The sequence below is a fragment of the Rhinopithecus bieti genome, unplaced genomic scaffold, assembly GCF_001698545.2.
Source record: "Rhinopithecus bieti isolate Rb0 unplaced genomic scaffold, ASM169854v2 scaffold_14665, whole genome shotgun sequence".
Classification (NCBI taxonomy): Eukaryota; Metazoa; Chordata; class Mammalia; order Primates; family Cercopithecidae; genus Rhinopithecus; species Rhinopithecus bieti.
The window spans coordinates 33,261-51,235 of NW_016808467.1; the positions used below are offsets into that span (position 1 = coordinate 33,261).

At 35.9% G+C, this 17,975-nt stretch overlaps 1 protein-coding gene and 1 pseudogene across 1 annotated transcript in view; both read right to left on the reverse strand.

The window, feature by feature from the left end:
* The window catches only part of HSPA4L (heat shock protein family A (Hsp70) member 4 like), a 52,903-nt gene that overhangs the window by 8,676 nt on the left and 26,252 nt on the right, over nucleotides 1–17,975 (reverse strand). Inside the window, exons 10-13 of the mRNA XM_017886732.1 lie at nucleotides 12,869–13,068; nucleotides 4,706–4,843; nucleotides 2,409–2,534; nucleotides 1,680–1,787 (exon numbers count right to left, since the gene is read on the reverse strand). Coding sequence (XP_017742221.1) covers nucleotides 1,680–1,787; nucleotides 2,409–2,534; nucleotides 4,706–4,843; nucleotides 12,869–13,068 — 572 coding nt within the window. The remainder of the gene's footprint in view (nucleotides 1–1,679; nucleotides 1,788–2,408; nucleotides 2,535–4,705; nucleotides 4,844–12,868; nucleotides 13,069–17,975) is intronic.
* Nucleotides 14,336–15,974, reverse strand: LOC108538572 (SOSS complex subunit C pseudogene; annotated as a pseudogene).

Genomic DNA, 17,975 nt, shown 5'->3' on the forward strand with positions numbered 1-17,975 from the left:
ATTTCCATTTCAGTAAGCACCCAGGTAATTCATACGCACATTAAAGAACTGCTATGATCCATACTAAGAAGGAAGGAATGAAAATTTCCTCCATCCTTCCAATATAGACTTTTTTTTTTTGAGATGGAGTCTCGCTCTGTCGCCTAGGCTGGAGGGCAGTGGCGCAATCTCAGCTCACTGCAAGCTCCCTCCCGGGTTCACGCCATTCTCCTGCCTCAGTCTCCCGAGTAGCTGGGACAACAGGTGCCCGCCACCATGCCCGGCTAATTTTTTGTATTTTCTTTTTTTTTTGGTAGAGACGGGGTTTCACCGTGTTAGCCAGGATGGTCTCGATCTCCTGACTTTGTCATATGCCCGCCTCGACCTCCCAAAGTGCTGGGATTACAGGTGTGAGCCACAGCGCCCAGCCCAATATAAACTTTTAATCTTTTAAGGTATTTTTTCCAGATTTGGTAGCAAGTATGGAGAAAGGAGTCAACAGTGGTCTTTCCCTAAAATAACACCACTGACCTAAAAAAGGAGATTTTGTGGCCAAGTCTCCTTATTTGTGAAAGAACGTTAAAATTCAAGAGCAGTGGTACTATTTTTTAAGTCCTTGGCTGGTCAGGTATCCCCATGAGCTACACTGTGAAAATACAACAGGCCACTGTAGTATTACTCCCTAACATCAGACAGTTAAGAGTCAGAGGAGCAGGGGAAGAGGATGACTCCCTTAATGGATAAGAAAGGGTCAAGATTATATATGTATTACTTCTTAAAGACATGCCAGTAATATATAACTTGTGCAAAAATAACACTGATCATCTATAAACATTTATATTTCGACATTATGACTACACAATATCTGATTTCAATTATGTAGCATTGCTTGCCTCTCAAAATGCTTTTAAAATTAGAACATTTCCTCTTATACATTTCTGATTTAGTAATTTTTCATGTACTTACTAAAAACATACAGATCCAGCAATCTCACTACTGTGTATATATCCAAAGAAAATAAAATCAGTATGCCAAAGAGATATCTGCACTCCATGTTCACTGCAGCATTATTCACAATAGCCAAAATACAGAATCAATGTAAGTGTCCATCAATTAAATGATGGATAAAGAAGATGTGGTATGCATATACAGTGGAATACTATTCAGCCTTAAAAAGAAGTAGATCCTGTCATTTGAGACAATTTAGATGAACCTGGAGGACATTATGCTAAGTGAAATAAGCCAGGCACAAAAAGACAAACACTGTATGATCTCAAAGGTTGACTCTAAAAAAGGTAAACTCTTAGAAGCAGATAGTAGAATTGGTGGTTATCAGGTAGTATGATGGAGAGCTATTGGTCAAAGGACGCAACATTTCAATTAGACAAGAGAAGTAAGTCCAAGAGATCTATTGTACATATATACATAACAATATACTGTACATTCGAAAATTGCTTGAGAGAGTAGATTTTAAGTGTTCCCCTCCCAAAGAAACATATGTGAGGTAACTCATTTGTTAAATAGTTTGACTTAGCCATTCTACGATGTGTGCATAATCAAAACATGATGTCGTACACCATATATACAATTTTCCCCTCAATTAAAAAATTAAAAATTAATAGAACATACACTGTGCTCTTACATCCTAATTTTTAGAAAAAATTACTGATTTACACTAACATGGACTTTAAAAAATGTACCTTTAGTTCTTGAAGCTTATCCACATACACTTGTTTAGGTTGGTCCTCTCCGTCTTCATAAAGCCAATTTTCTGTGTCTTCCAATATTACAGACAGTTTATTCATGTCCTAGTAATATATTTGAGAGACACTAATTAAAAATACTTTCCTAAGAAATAAAAGTCATCATTGGGCCCAGTGCAGTGCCTCATGCCTGTAATCCCAACTCTTTGAAAGGCCAAGGTGGGAGGATTGCTTGAGCCCAGAACCAAGAGACCAGCCTGGGTGATATGGCAAAATCATGTTTCTACAACAAATTAAAAAATTAGCCAGGCATGATGGCACGTGCCTGTGATTCCCATCTATTTGTGAGGGTGAGGTGAGAGGATTGCTTGAGCCTGGGAAGTAGAGGTTGCAGTGAGCTGAAATCATGACACTGCACTCCAGCCTGGGCGACAGAGCTAGATGCTGTCTCAAATAAATAAATAAATAAATAAAAAGTGAAAATTATGGAAGGACAGAATGTTTTTCAAGTATAAAATATTAAATTTCAAAATTTTCTAACTTCTTATTCAAAATATGTTTTAACCATACTTCTGCAACTTGCAAAAATAACTAAGAACTTTCCCCAGTTGGGCCCAAGATTGGCAACAATAACAACATTTGGTACATTTATTTATGTAATTTGTACTAGCATTCTCAAGTAAACATTTAAATAGTCCTCACAAAAATTACAGAATTTAGACTTACTTCTGGAGTGATGAATTTTTCATAGACAGTGCCCAGCCTGTCTCTAAAATCATATACATATTCTTCAACGGCATTCTTAGCATCATTTCTTTCTTTCTCTAACTTATCTTGCATAATCATCTTCCCCTATTCAAAAAGCTTCAGATTAGTTGTCATAAGAATACGCGTTAGGGAAACAGAAATCAAAACCACAATGAGATACCACTTCACACTCACTAGGATGATTACAATAAAAAAATAAGTATTCATGAGGATGTGGAGAAAGTGAAACCCTTGTACACTGCTGAGAGGAATGTAAAATGCTGCAGCCACTATGGAAAACGTTTTGGCTGTCCCTCAAAATGCTAAGTGCAGAATTTCAATTTCACTCCTAGCAGAGACTTGAACAGATATTTGTATGTCAATGTTCACTGCAGCATTATTCACAATAGCCAAAAAGTAAAAACAATCCAAATGCGCACTAATAGATGAACGAATTAAAAAAGTATATAAACGCCATGTAGTATTTTATTTCATTTTAAGAAGAAATGAAGTTATGATACGTGCTGAAACAAGGTGAATCTTGAAGTCATTATGCCAAATAAGCCAGACACAAAAGGACAAGCATTGTATAATCCCACTTAACATGATTCTTATCTATGGATAACTAGGCAATTCACAAAGACAGAAATTAGGGGACTGGGAGAAGGGAGGAAAGCAAGTTATTATAGAGTTTACGTTTGGGGTGATGGAATTGTTTTGAAAACAGACAGTGGTGATGGATGCACAATACAGTGAATGTAATTAAAGTCACTGAATTACACAACTAAAAATGGTTATAATAGCAAATTTCATGTAAAAATTTAATGTAGTATACCAAAAACCACTGGATTGTATACTTTAAATGGGTTATGATCTCATGTATCTCAATAAAGCTGTTAAAAAACAAAAGAAAAGATAGCCTATGTCATTCTACATACTCAGGTTAAAATCCTAGGTTCCCTATTCACTATCTTGAGATAGCAGAAAAATCATTTAAACATAAGTTTTCTTATGCTAAAACAGACGGCATAATTCCATCTAACTCATAGGGCTGCTAATAAGGTTGACAGAATTCATGTCAAATATTTAGTTAAATGTTTGACACATACCTGGTACTGAATAAAAGCCTTGCGGGGGTGAATATGGTATAGTTGTTGTGATATTGAGCTTTGGAGAACAATCACCTGGATCCAAATCTAAAGGGTATTTCTGATCCTGGGTGATTTAATCTACTTGTGTCTCAGTTTCCTCACCTGTAAAATGTAGTTCTCTAACAGAACCTACACTTCATAGGTTTGAGGGTATAAATATAAAGTATTTATAGATGTTAGTTTATGATGAACAAAAGCAAAGAAATAACCTGAAGATTCTAATACTTGAGCAAAATTTTCACTTTAATAAAAACACATGTAAATATAAGAATCCCTTTATAAACTACCAGGCATTCACATTTGTGAACTGAAAATGAGACATTCAAAAGTTAAGAAAATCTCATTTTATATACAAAATTTGCTATAACCGTGCTTCCCTACAATTCATTCCTTTGGGAAAGTTTTTCTCAAGACACACAAATTCCAAATTATTCAGGATCTCCAGGAATGCTTGCTTCACATAAAATGCAGCCGTTAACAATTAATGAATAGATGATATAGGTAGGTACTACAAAAGCAAGCATTGTAAAGTCAGAAGACTGACCTTTTAATGCAGGCCAAGCTTGTAAAAATTAGGAACTACCGCTTAAATGCAAACTTACAAAATATAAATTACTTCTTACACAGATACTGGTAAAGAAACAACACTCATTTCCTCTACAGACTGTAACTTAAACATGTAAATAGAAAAGAACATGTAAGAAAATGTCAAGAATGACAAAGATTTTTAAAAAAATATTTAATGGATATCAGAAAACATTTTGAATAGAGATATAATCTTTAAGGACAACACAGGAGAAGAGGGGAGCAGCTAATATTTTCCCATATGTTGTCTGCTGGGTGTCATTGTTAAAGACAGGATAAAAGGAAGAATCAATTTCAGAAGTCTTTCCCTATAGAGGAGGCAATACATGTTTTTCATGCAACTAAGATGAAAGCTACACAGTGCATAAGGCATTAATACAGCTGAGTATTTTGTAAAAAATAAAGCAGTTTAGTAATTTACTTAATATAATTCCTTAGGAGTTACAAACTAGTGCCCTAAATTTTGGAGATAATCATTGACTTCTACAAAATATCAGAATAAATTACCACCTATTTCAACATCAACTCAGATTTACATACTTCATTTTCAATGTAGCTGTTGAGAAGATCTTGGCCCAGTTGTCTACATAGGCTACTCTGGATCGGTAGATCAATACTTTTGACTTTTCCTTTTTTAAGTGTCTGATTTAATCGGTCTTGTTTGTCTGAGACAGCTGACTGCAAATCCGAAAGAGAGTATAAATTTCTAAAATTAGCTTAAAAATAGATTTAAGAGGTAAAACAGAAAGTAAAATCAAAACGATTATGATCTGTTATATTTATTTTAAAGTACTACCTTAAGACTGATGGTATTTTGTAGTCTGGGTATGTTAAATCCTAGTTTCTATATTAAAAATATTGGGTTGGAAATGCAAAGCAAAACTAAAACGAGTAGCTACTTCTCACTCATTACGGTGGCTATAATAAAAAAAATAAAATAATAAGTGTTGGTGAGGATGTGGGGAAACTGCAACCCCTCCTACATTGTTTGCAGGATTGTAAAATGTTGCAGCCATTCTGGAAAACCGTTGGGAAGTTCCTCAAAATGTTAAATATTAACAAAACAATGTTAACAAAAATGTTAAACAATTATGACCCAGCAATTCCATTCCTAGGTATATGCCCAAGAAAAATGAAAATACACACCCCTGCGAAACCTGTACATGATTGTTCATAACAGCATTATTCATAATAGTAAAAAAGTGAAAATAACCCAAATGTCTATCAATTGATAGATGGCTAAATAAAATGTGGTATGTATTCATACAATGTCATATTATTCAGCCATAAAAAGGAATAGTGATATTTCCTACAACCTGGATGAACCCTGAAAACATTATGTTTGGTGAAAGAAGCCAGTCACAAATAAGCACATACTGTATAACTATATGTATTTGAAATGTTCACAATAGGCAAATCTATTGCCTATTCCCTATGGCTGGCAGGGAGAGGGTTGAAGGGAAATGGGAAGTCACTGTTAATAGATACAAGGCCTCTCTTTGGGATGATGAAATGTTTTAAAATTGTGATGATGGTTGCACAACTGAATATACTAAAAACTGTACACCTAATTGGATGAATTGAATGATACGTAAACTAAATCTCAATAAAGCTGTTCAACAATTAAAATTTTGAAAAATGCCAGAAAAAAAGTTTCCAGGTTTTAAATAACTTTAGAATATAAGATTTAAAATTAAATCTTTATAATCTCTGAGAAATGAATCTATTTGGCTAACCTGCATAGATTAAGTTCTATGCAGGTTAGAAAAATCTGTTGAAGATGACAGCTTAAGAGTTATAACCACATTCATCTGAGTGATTGCGGCCAGGTCTCTCCCTTCTGTCTTACTGGCAATAGCTGTCTTACAAAAATAATTACTCTCAATAAATCATTTATCCTTTAACATTTTATTTCTGAAAGTATTAATTTTGCACATAGAAAATATTTTATGATATACTTAGAGTGGTTAATTCTGAGATACAGAGTACAGCTAATATAAGTTTTCCTCATATAGCTTATTCCATCTCATTTTTCTGAAATGATTTTTTTCACTTAAAGTTAAAATTTTAACTTATGTATTCATACTTTAGAAATACAATGCAGTTATTGGTGAAGCATGAGAAATAATGAATTAAGGAAATAAGGTAAAGATTTAGGCAATTTTATTGTTGGGTTCTTTGATAAAATTTCCTTTTTTTTTTTTAATAAGTTCAAGGGCACACGTGCAAGTTATATAGGTAAACTCATGTCACAGGGGCTTGTTGTACAGATTATTTCACCACCCAGGTATTAAGCCTAGTACCTGTTAAGGGGAGGGATCCTCTCCCTCCCATCCTCCACCCTTCACTCTCCAGTAAGCGTCAATGTTTGTTGTTCCCCTCTATGTGTACATGTGTTCAAATGAGATGGAAAAAAAAAGTTAATGAAAAAATATATCTTTTTTCCTCCAAAAGTTAATTTTGCTGATGTTGTTAGGGTTATTTTTAAAAACACAATCTTTTTTTTTTTTGATTATACTTAAAGTTCTAGGGTAATGGCATAACAGTGCGAGTTTGTTACTAGGTATCGTTGTGCATGTGGCTGTGCTGCACATCAATCGTCAGACCCATCATTCATGCATTTATATCATGTATACTCCAGTGCATCCTCCTCTCCCCCCCCTCCCGTGATAGGCCCCGGTGTGTGATGTTCCCCTTCCCGAGTCAAGTATCTCATTGTTCAGTGCCATATGAGTGAGAAATGCAGGAAAAACACAACTTCTTAAATAATCTTAAAGCATACTTAATTCCGGCTATCGCTTTCTATACTTTCTCAAGTATAGATCAAAATATCAATGCATTAAAAAAGCATCATAAAATACATAAATTCAAGAATCCAATTTCAAAAAGAACAACTATAGAAAAAGTAACACACTTTGGTTTGGTGTATGATCCATTTCCTTTCTGGGGTGTGTTGATGACATTTTGTGATGCCTCCTTCTTCTGTTCAACATGCATTTCTCTAGAAGAAAATACGGTATGATAATTTATGCAGTGTCTTTTTTTGTTTTAAAATGTAACTGATCTTGGAGTTCAGTTGTTTTGAAAAGTTTAAAATGTAGAAACAGTTAAGTAGAAGCTCGATTTTCAAACGAGAATTTTGTACAAATAAACAGATGAACAGTAAGTAAAGTGGCAGGATCTTTTGATGCTATCGGATAATTGTCTTGATTTGTTATGGCTAAGTAATTGCAAAACAATGGAAAATTGTCCTCAATTCAATTTACAATAAGCTTCACCCAAAGCTTACCCAAAAAAAGAGAACATAAGGTGGGGGCTAGGGGAGGATAGACTTAGGAGAATCCTAATGTTTAGATGGACGGGTTGATGGGTGCCAGCAAAGACAGCAGTTTACGTATGTAACAAAGGTGTTCTGCCATATATCCAGATTAAGTTATATAAAAATAAATAAAAAAGAGACATAACTGATATGAATACAAATTTTATAAGTAACACAAGAAAATAAAATTGAAAAAAATATCAAAATCTATGAATTACACAACAATACTATTCTTTAATGTAAATGTAAAATAATTAGAAATACCACTGGAGTTTTGATATAATTAAATGACTTAATATTAATCAAAAATCCAGTGGGTGTTTTAAATTATTAAAAGGTATACTTTTAGATTTCTTTTTATGTCTAAACCAAACTTTTACCCAATAAATCCCAGATGAATCTCACTTGGCCAATTAAATTCCATATTATAATAGTTTTTGGTCACCCCTTCTTAATCTTCTGTGACTTTCTTCCTGAAGAAAGGCCTGAAATGTAGGATAGGCATAATTAGGTCTTAATACCATCTAGAATTTAAAGCAAATCTGTATACCGGAAAGCTATTTGAATAAAAGTTTATTTCTGCAAAGAGGAGTAATTTTTTTTTTTTGTGTTAAAAGTCAATTGATTTTGGGATGGTGAGGCAGCGGAACGAGTCAGGAGTTTTGAGGACAGCTGACCACATGGTGAAACCCGTTTAGCTAAATACAGAAAAATTAGTCGGGCGTGGTGGGTGTGCTGTAATCCAGCTACTCAGGAGGGCTTGAGGCAGCCGAGAATTGCTTGGAACCTGGGAGGTGGAGTTACGTGAGCTGAGATATGACTGCACTCCGCCCTGGGGTGCAGAGCAAGACTTCGTCTAAAAAAAAAAAAAGAAAAAGTAATTCAATTATTTGATATTTATGCCCCCTCCCATAAACGCCTCCCCGTAACCCTGTTGATAGGTAGATAAGTGAAAAAGTGATAAAGTGTTGGAGTTATTAACTCTAATTTTGTATTACTCAGAAAAAAATGCTAAAAAATGCCTTATCACTTAGAATTTTATATTTATTGAAAGAGCTCTTCCATTGTTTATATATTTGTATCTCTCATAGAGAAAAGGAAAATAAACCAGATTAAGTAGTTATTTCTAAAATTTCTTCACATTCAGAATCCAACTCTTCTGAATCACTTAATCCAGTTGTTAATGTATATTTCTATACAATATCATTCTACGTGTCATCAGGAGTATAAATGACCCAGCATTTGTTTAAAAGTTGCTCTAATATGGTCTCTAGTGTTTTCTTATAAGTCACTAATACCTATTCTACAAAGATTTATGACTGTATCTTTATCACAACCTGTTTTCAAACAACCAGGACTCATATTCCTTCCTTGAATGCTCCTTAAATGGTTTGTTCACTAAAATGTCAAGAGGTTGCCAACTACCTAGTCATGCCACTAGGAATTTCAACCGAGTTAACAGATGCACAGGTGATGAGAAGTATCTCATGACTATTGCGATGGTCAACAGCAAATATAAGATGTTATCATTTGCAAGACTCATTAAGATACATTTAAAAGCAGAAAATTACACATCTTAAAATGGATATGAAATGCTAATAAACTGTTAATTCTTTGAAATGATTTAAAAATGTTTATAGAAATATTATCAATAGTGGAATAATTAATGGAAGTGCCTCTAGACTCTGGCTTCCCTGACAGATTTTAAACTCCATGAGAGTTGAAACCATCTTTCTGTTTGCTGCTATGGCCAAGGACACATTTTAGGTACTCACAGCTATTTGTCAAATAAACATAAAGCACTTAAGAAACAAATCTAGATACTATCATGAACTGTAAGGTTTTACCCGATTTGTTGCTTGATTTGCCCTCTCAATTTCACTTTTTTTTTTTCCGGCTATTCCCCCATTCTCCACACCTATATCCTATACACCAACAACTCTTCTATTTGTTACAACAACAAAAATGAAGGCCTTCCTGTCTCAGTACCTTTCTATTTGTTGTTATTCACTCTGCCTGGACAACTACCTACCTACTCCTTACCCTTAAACTGCCTTTTGCATCCTTCAGACTAGCTTACCCGTTTCTTCCTAAGTGGTTTCCTCATCACTATCACATAATTCCCACTACACATCCCATTTCCTTTATGTTTATATGCTATCTTTTTGCTTCATGCCTGTCTTCTCCCACTAGACTGTAGGTTACAGATGGGTGGCAACCTTTTCAATCTTGTTTAATCACTGTATCCCTAGTGCACAGAAGAGTCCTGGCTACACATAATCAAATATTTTGAATTAAATAAATAGAAGTAGATAAAAAGATAAAGAACCCAAATGGTCAACAACTGGGAAATAGTCAAACTGTGGTACATTAGTAAGATGAATAGCATATAGTTTCTTTGATCCCTGGGTTTTGTGATATAGTTTAAGATGTGATACTTTTTGTTTTTCTTGAGGACTATGTTGTCCAGGATGGACTCAAACTCTGGCCTCAGCATCCTGAGTAGCTGTAACTATAGGCACAAACCAAAGTACCCGGGGCTTGATGTAGTAATTTCTTAGTAAGTACCTGGAGCCTGATGTGGTAATTTCTTAGTAAGTATCCAGGGCTTGATGTAATTTAATATACCCCTGTATTAAATTATACCTACAAGAGAGGGGTCAATTTTCTCACACATCATTATATTGAAGTCAGCAAGCTCTATTGTGATTTTTCAGGAAAATCAATGCTATTTTAATTTTGAATTAGAAAATAACACATATAAAATAATCTTTCACAAACTGATCCTCATAGGAAAAAAAAGGCTCCTGCTGATGTTCATTGGTTTATGTCTGGGCCTCTTTATCTACCTCGGAGCCAGCAATACCATCAGCTAGGATAGAGTAAAAAGAAGAACTTATTACCTTATTATTCCCCACCCCTTGAAACTTAAACAATTAGCTTCCAGAGTCTTTGAATTGGTTTACTTTTTTGAGGGGAAGGGGAGACTACTTTATAATGGTATTTAAGTCTTTAAACTTCCAAATACAGAATTAAAGACAAAAATCCTACAGAAAACCATTAAGAAAGTGCACAGGCCGGGCGTGGTGGTTCACACCTGTAATCCCAGCACTGTGGGGGGTAGAGGCTGGTGGATTACAAGGTCAGGAATTTGAGACCAGCCTGACCAACATGGTGAAATCCCATCTCTACTAAAAATACAAAAATTAGCCAGGCGTGGTGGCATGTGCCTGTAATCCTAGCTACTAGAAGGGTGAGGCAGGAGAACTGCTTGAACCTGGGAGGTAGAGGTTGCAATAAGCCGAGATTGCACAACTGCACTCCACCCTGGGCGACAGAGTGAGACTCCGTCTCAAAAAAAAAAAAGAAAAAAAGAAAAAAGTGCACAGAATATTTTCAACACAGTGTATTCTGCATCATTGCTTTTATTAGCAAGGAAAAGGAAAGAAATTACAATTTATTCAATATTTATTATATTAGCTGTGGTAGGGATTCAAAAGATTTAGGCTGGGCATGGTGGCTCAAAAAAAAAAAAAAATAAATAATACATACATGAATGTGCTCACCAACAATGCCAAGTATATGATCTGTGTTAGTTACCTTTTTCTTTTGATTACATACATTGTAAAAGAAATATTAAGGAACACATCACCTATCCAGAAATTCCTTGTATGGGAACCTCAAATGCCTGCAAATGTTCTAGCAAGCCAAAAACTATCATAAGCAGGTAAGTCTCTGAGTAACCAAAGCAGAGGTCATAAGTCCATGCACTTTATTCACATGTGAACCCACTTAGTTCACATACAGAAATCATCCTTTAAAGTTTGGTTAACTGAATTTCCAGCTCACAAACAGAAGCAGCAAATAAGAAATGCCAGGGGAAGTACAAGATGGGTGCCATACTATTGTTGTATTTTCAGTTCCTAGGATTCACTAATATTATATAAAGAAAACTAAAGGTCTCAGCAGAAATACTTAAAAAAAGATAAACGAGCCGGGTGCCGTAGCTCACGCCTATACTCCCAGCACTTTGGGAGGCTGAGGTGGGTGGATCACGAGGTCAGGAGATTGAGACCATCCTGGCTAACACAGTGAAACCCCGTCTCCACTAAAAATACAAAAAAAATTAGCCAGGCATGGTGGCACACGCCTGTAGTCCCAGCTACTTGGGAGTCTGAGGCAGGAGAATCGTTTGAACCCATGAGGCAGAGGTTGCAGTGGGCCGATCACGTCACAGCACTCCAGCCTGGGCGACAGAGCAAGATTCTGTCTCAAAAAAAAACAAAAAAAAAACAAAAAAAAAAACAAAGATAAATGATTATGAACACCTGGTCTTAGAAGCATACAAAGTACTTCCAATTTCAGTAAAAATAAATCTTAATGGATTAAATTTACATATCTAAGTTATTGTGGATTATAACTGGAAATATTAACTTTTCACCAATTATTATGTTAATTTATGAAAAACTATCTTCACCAACAGATAAAGACACTTCCTCTTCCTCAATTCAAATAAGAAAGCGATTACAAAATAATACATGGAAAGACTGAAAGAAAAAACCATAGTCCTTAAATGAAGTAGTTTAAAGGGCTAGTGGTTGAATTCTGATCAATTTGGAAGAAAGATGCATAGTAATTATTAATAAAAACAAAAAGCAACCTTAAAAAAAGGGAGGCACTGTCTTAAAATAGGACAAAAGCAAATCTAGGGCAGATTTCCAATTGTAATTAACAAATGCCATTAAAAATAATGCACAAAAGTAATTCATGAGGAGTGCACATAAAAAGATGAAAACGTTGTGTAATTAAATACAATAAAGTTCTCCTAAGATTCCTTCATCTATAATATCCCCATAGTAAATTCAGTGTCACTCTTTAATAAAGAAAAAATTTAAAAATCTGTACTTTAACATTACTGAATGTACAGCACATTTCTCTGTTTAACTGTCTCAGATGTCCCCCAAATAAACCCTGAAACATTCTTTATTAAGCATGTATTTTCTATCTAAAAAGAACGTAGAGTTCAAAATTTATCATTCTGATGTGGTTTATCTGTAAGCTAAAAATCTAGCCATAATAAAATACATGTTTTAATGGAAGTTAAGAATGTAGGAAAGAACTCCAGGTTCACATGCTCCATGTAATACTATGAAAGATGCACCAAAACTCTTAAAAAGTATATTACAATGTGAAAGACATAAAGCATTGAAAATAGTATTATTCCTTAATGCTTTTATCAAAAGACTTTACACTGATTCCCACAGCAGAAAATCAAAGCAAAACCTCAGAGAGTAATGTATTCAACTATTAAAGTCCCAATTATGATTAAGATATACCGTATATACTATCTATTATAAGAACATTGAGAAAGAATTTCTACATACCATATTATCTTTGTTTTCATTTTTAAATGAAGTTTCTGTCTCCATTGGAGCATCACTGTGATCCCCTTCCAAATTTTGCTTCTCAATTACTGATGCGCTAGCCACACTGAAGATTCCATGGATGTTAACACGAACTTTAACCTTCACTTTGGAACTATCACCATCAGACTGTGGAAAAACATTCTGAATAGTGAAGCTCCCTTAAGGAAAAAAGAACTCCAATCAGTATGTGAGCCTCAGATTAACTTATTCAATTCATTGAATAATTTGGCTATCATCTTTAAGATGTTGGCAAATAATCATGTTGGCAATAATTATGATCATATCCTGATTGATCACTATGGGGCAGGTACTTCCCCCAGATTATCTTTTATAAACGATAACAAACCTGTTATTAAGTCTCAGGAAGCTTAAGTAACCTGCCCAAAATCATCAAAGTAGGAAAAAAAAAAACAAAAAAAAAAAGAAAGCATTGGGAATTTAACCATGGACAATTTGATTCAAAGGCAGTAAGTTATAATACTGCTACTCCAAAACCAAAATAACAAAATTCAAATTCTGAATTTGAAAACAAAATAGATATTACCTTTTTTGATATAAGCTTTACAAATCATAACCATCTTGGTAATTCTTTTTTTTTTTTTTTTTAGGCGGGGTCTTGCTCTTTCGCCCGGGCTGGTGGGCTTTGGGCCGGTCTCAGTTTACTTCAAGCTCCACCTCCCGGGTTCCCGCCATTCTCCTGCCTCAGCCTCCCGAGTAGCTGGGACTACAGGCGCCGCCACCTCGCCCGGCTAGTTTTTTGTATTTTTTAGTAGAGACGGGGTTTCACCGTGTTAGCCAGGATGGTCTCGATCTCCTGACCTCGTGATCCGCCCGTCTCGGCCTCCCAAAGTACTAGGATTACAGGCTTGAGCCACCGCGCCCGGCCGGTAATTCTTAAATAAAGCAATTCCAATTTTTTTTATTTTTCCTATAGCAAAATACCTGTAGAGATTATTATCAATGCTTTAAGAAATCTACTGATGTTTTATTTCTCTAAAGAAATCTCATATATATATTATCTATAGTAGAAGAGAGAATATTAGGCAGTAAAACCAGGTAGTAAAAAACTTGGATGACTTTTTTATGGGTTACATTTTGCCCCCCACCTGCTCCCACACTGTACTTAGTACCTCAGAACATGACTATGTGTGTTTTGTTTTGAAGCACAGTTTCACTCTGTCACCCAGACGGTAGTGCAGCGGCATGATCATAGGTCACTGCAGCCTCAAACTCCCAGGCTCAAGCAATCCTCCCACCTCAGCCTTCAAGTAGCGGGGACTACAGGTGCACGCTACCATGTCTAGCTAATTTTTCTGATTTTTAGTACAGATTAGGTCTCACTATGTTGCCCAGGCTGGTCTTGAACTCGTGGGCTCAAGCAATCCCCCTGGCTCAGCCTTCCAAAGTGCTAGGATTACAGGCATGAGCCACCATGCTCAGACTGTGACTGTATTTAGAGATACCTTGACTTCAGACTTCTAACCTTCAGAACTGAGACAACAAATTTCTACTGTTTAAGCCACCTAGCTTGTGGTACTTTGTTATAGCAGCCCTAGCAAACTAATATAATGTTCAATAATTTTACTGCTTTATATCCTTGAAATATTTATATTTGTGCTGTCCCCTTCTTAGTCTATAAAGCAGCACATAGACAAAAATATAAAACTTGAAAATCCTTTTAAATGTTATAAAATAATTTCATTTTATATCTTCTGAAAAGATTACTCAGTTAAAATGGATATTACAATCTCCTATTCTCACTTTCTTTGTTTTCTATTATTTTAATTGCATTTAGTCACATCATTTATAAGGGAATATGTTTATAGAAGATGGTTAAGACTGGTTAGTAATTTATTCTTGGGGTTTATTTTAAAATGAGAAAGGGGGAAGTAGTTAGGAGTTCACAAAGAATATTTCAGGATGATACAGGTTGACTGTAAACTCAAAAGGGACGCTGACACCAATCCTATAAACAGCAAATATGGATGTAACTGATTTAAGCCTATTGGTTCATTTTTAAAAAGTACTCCTTTCTTTAAAGTTAAGTACTATAAATGATTCTTGAAAATCTACTGTGGGCATCATATATTCAGTCAAACTTGCTAGGGGTTGGGGAATGTTTTTGTGACCATCCAATTCAGAGCATGATTGAGAGTTAAACAGCATTACAAAAAGTAACAGTCACAGTACATATTCAATTCCTTGGACCATACAGCTTCCACAGCTGTCATCATCCTGGTTACCCTTCCTTCCGCTTTCACTTGCACATTCCTTTAACAAACAAAAAACATCAAAGTTCACCAAAATTCTTAAAGTCACAGTTCATCTAGCACTGAATGATAGTAGCTTTGGCATTTGATATTACAAAATCACTTTTCCATCACAAATATTTTCTTCATTCTGGATCAAGGCGAGGTAAAACAGGAACAATCAGGTTCCCAAATGCAGAGTCTTGAATTATCAAGTATCCAAATGAATGTGCATGAGCATGCTGCAAAGCTGCCTTCTGTTGGGCTGCAATATACTGCTGCTCAGCGTGATCCTGGAAGTCCTTAAGAGAGGGTCTCAAGAGTGCAATGCTAGCTCCAGGATGATTTGTTGAAGACTGGTTCTGCATAAGTAGTTTTCTTTTCTCTTTGTCCAGTTCTGCCAAGATTGCAACTTGTTTTGAAAACCTTGTCCTGAAGAGTTTGCTGCAATTTTCCTATTTTGTTTCAATTACGTCCAGTGGCAACTGGTCAGCACTTCATAATCACCTGGGACGCGAGAACACCGGGACCGCCTCACCTTCCAATCGCACTCACTTTCATATTAATCCAGTAATAGTCATTCTAGTTGTTGCCAGTGAACATAAAGTTTAAAATTAGAATATACAGTCAGTCTGGCAGCACAATTTCAATCTACTGATTAAAGTTTTTCAGTAAAAAATAATTATTCCACAAACCTTTCAGGACAGTTACAGAGCATTTTATTTTTATAGAGGGTGTCTTGCTGTGTCGACAAGGCTGGTGTGCAGTGGTGCAATCTCAACTCACTGCAGTCTCTGCCTCCTGGGTTTGCGCAATTCTCCTGCCTCAGCCTCCCAAGTAGCTGAGATTACAGGTGTTTGCCACCACACCCGGCTAATTTTTGCAAAGCATTTTAAATACAGAAGTAAAAGTGAATTAGAAATATAGCTGTCCCCTCAGTATCTACTGAGGATTGGTCCCCGGTCTCTCTGAGGATGCAAGAACCTTGTACACATCATTTTGCATTGAGTGAAACGGGGTCTCACTATACTGCCCAGGCTAGTCTTCAACTCCTGGGCTCAAGCAATCCTCTGGTAGTCAAGTCCCTTATTTAAAAAATGACATAGCGCCTCCACTGTTGATACCCAGGCAAACAGGGTCTGGAGTGGACCTCAACAAAATCCAGCAGACCGGCAGCTGAGGGTCCTGACTGTTAGAAGGAAAACTAAGAAACAGAAAGGACACCTACACCAAAACCCCATCAGTACGTCACCATCATCAAAGACCAAAAGCAGATAAAACCACAAAGATGGAAAAAGCAGTGCAGAAAAGCTGGAAATTCAAAAAATGAGAGTGCATCTCCCTCTCCAAAGGAATGCAGCTCATCGCCAGCAACGGAAAAAAGCTGGACGGAGAATGACTTTGACGAATTGAGAGAAGAAAGCTTCAGTCAATCAAACTTCTCAGAGCTAAAGGAGGAACTACGTACTCAGTGCAAAGAAACTAAAAACCTTGAAAAAAGAATGGATGAATGGATAACTAGAATAATCAAAGCAGAGAAGACCATAAATGAACTGATAGAGATGAAAACCATGACACGAGAACTACATGACAAATGCACAAGCTTCAGTAACTGACTCGATCAACTGGAAGAAAGAGTATCAGTGATTGAAGATCAAATGAATGAAATGAAGCCAGAAGAGAAATGTAGAGAAAAAAGAGTAAAAAGAAATGAACAAAGCCTCCAAGAAATATGGGATTATATGAAAAGACCAAATCTACATCTGATTGGTATGCCTGAAAGTGACAGGGAAAAATGGAACCAAGTTGGAAAACACTCTGCAGGATATCATCCAGGAGAACTTCCCCAACCTAGTAAGGTAAGCCAACATTCAAATTCAGGAAATACAGAGAACATCACAAAAGATACTCCTCGAGAAGAACAACTACAAGACACATAACTGTCAGATTCAACAAAGTTGAAATGAAGGAAAAAATGTTAAGGGCAGCCAGAGAGAAAGGTCGGGTTACCCACAAAGGGAAGCCCATCAGACTAACAGCAGATTTCTCGGCAGAAACTCTACAAGCCAGAAGAGAGTGGGGGCCAATATTCAACATTCTTAAAGAATTTTCAACCCAGAATTTCATACGCAGTCAAACTAAGTTTCATAAGTGAAGGAGAAATAAAATCCTTTACAGACAAGAAAATGCTTAGAGATTCTGTCACCACCAGGCCTGCCCTACAAGAGATCCTGAAGGAAGCATAAACATGGAAAGAAACAACCGATACCAGCCATTGCAAAAACATGCCAAAATGTAAAGATCATCAATGCTAGGAAGAAACTGCATCAACTAACGAGCAAAATAACCACCTAATATCATAATGACGGGATCAAATTCACACATAACAATATTAACCTTAAATGTAAATGGACTAAATGGTCCAATTAAAAGACACAGACTGGCAAATTGGATAAAGAGTCAAGACCCATCAGTTTGCTGTATTCAGGAGACCCATCTCACATGCAAAGACACACATGGGCTCAAAATAAAGGGAAGGAGGAAGATCTACCAAGCAAATGGAAAACAACAAAAAAAGCAGGGGTTGCAATCCTAGTCTCTGATACAACAGACTTTAAATCATCAAACATCAAAAGAGACAAAGAAGGCCATTACATAATGGTAAAGGGATCAATTCATCAGAAAGAGCTAACTATCCTAAATATATATGCACCCAATACAGAAGCACCCAGATTCATAAAGCAAGTCCTTAGAGACTTACAAAGAGACTTAGACTCCCATACAATAATAATGGGAGACTTTAACACTCCACTGTC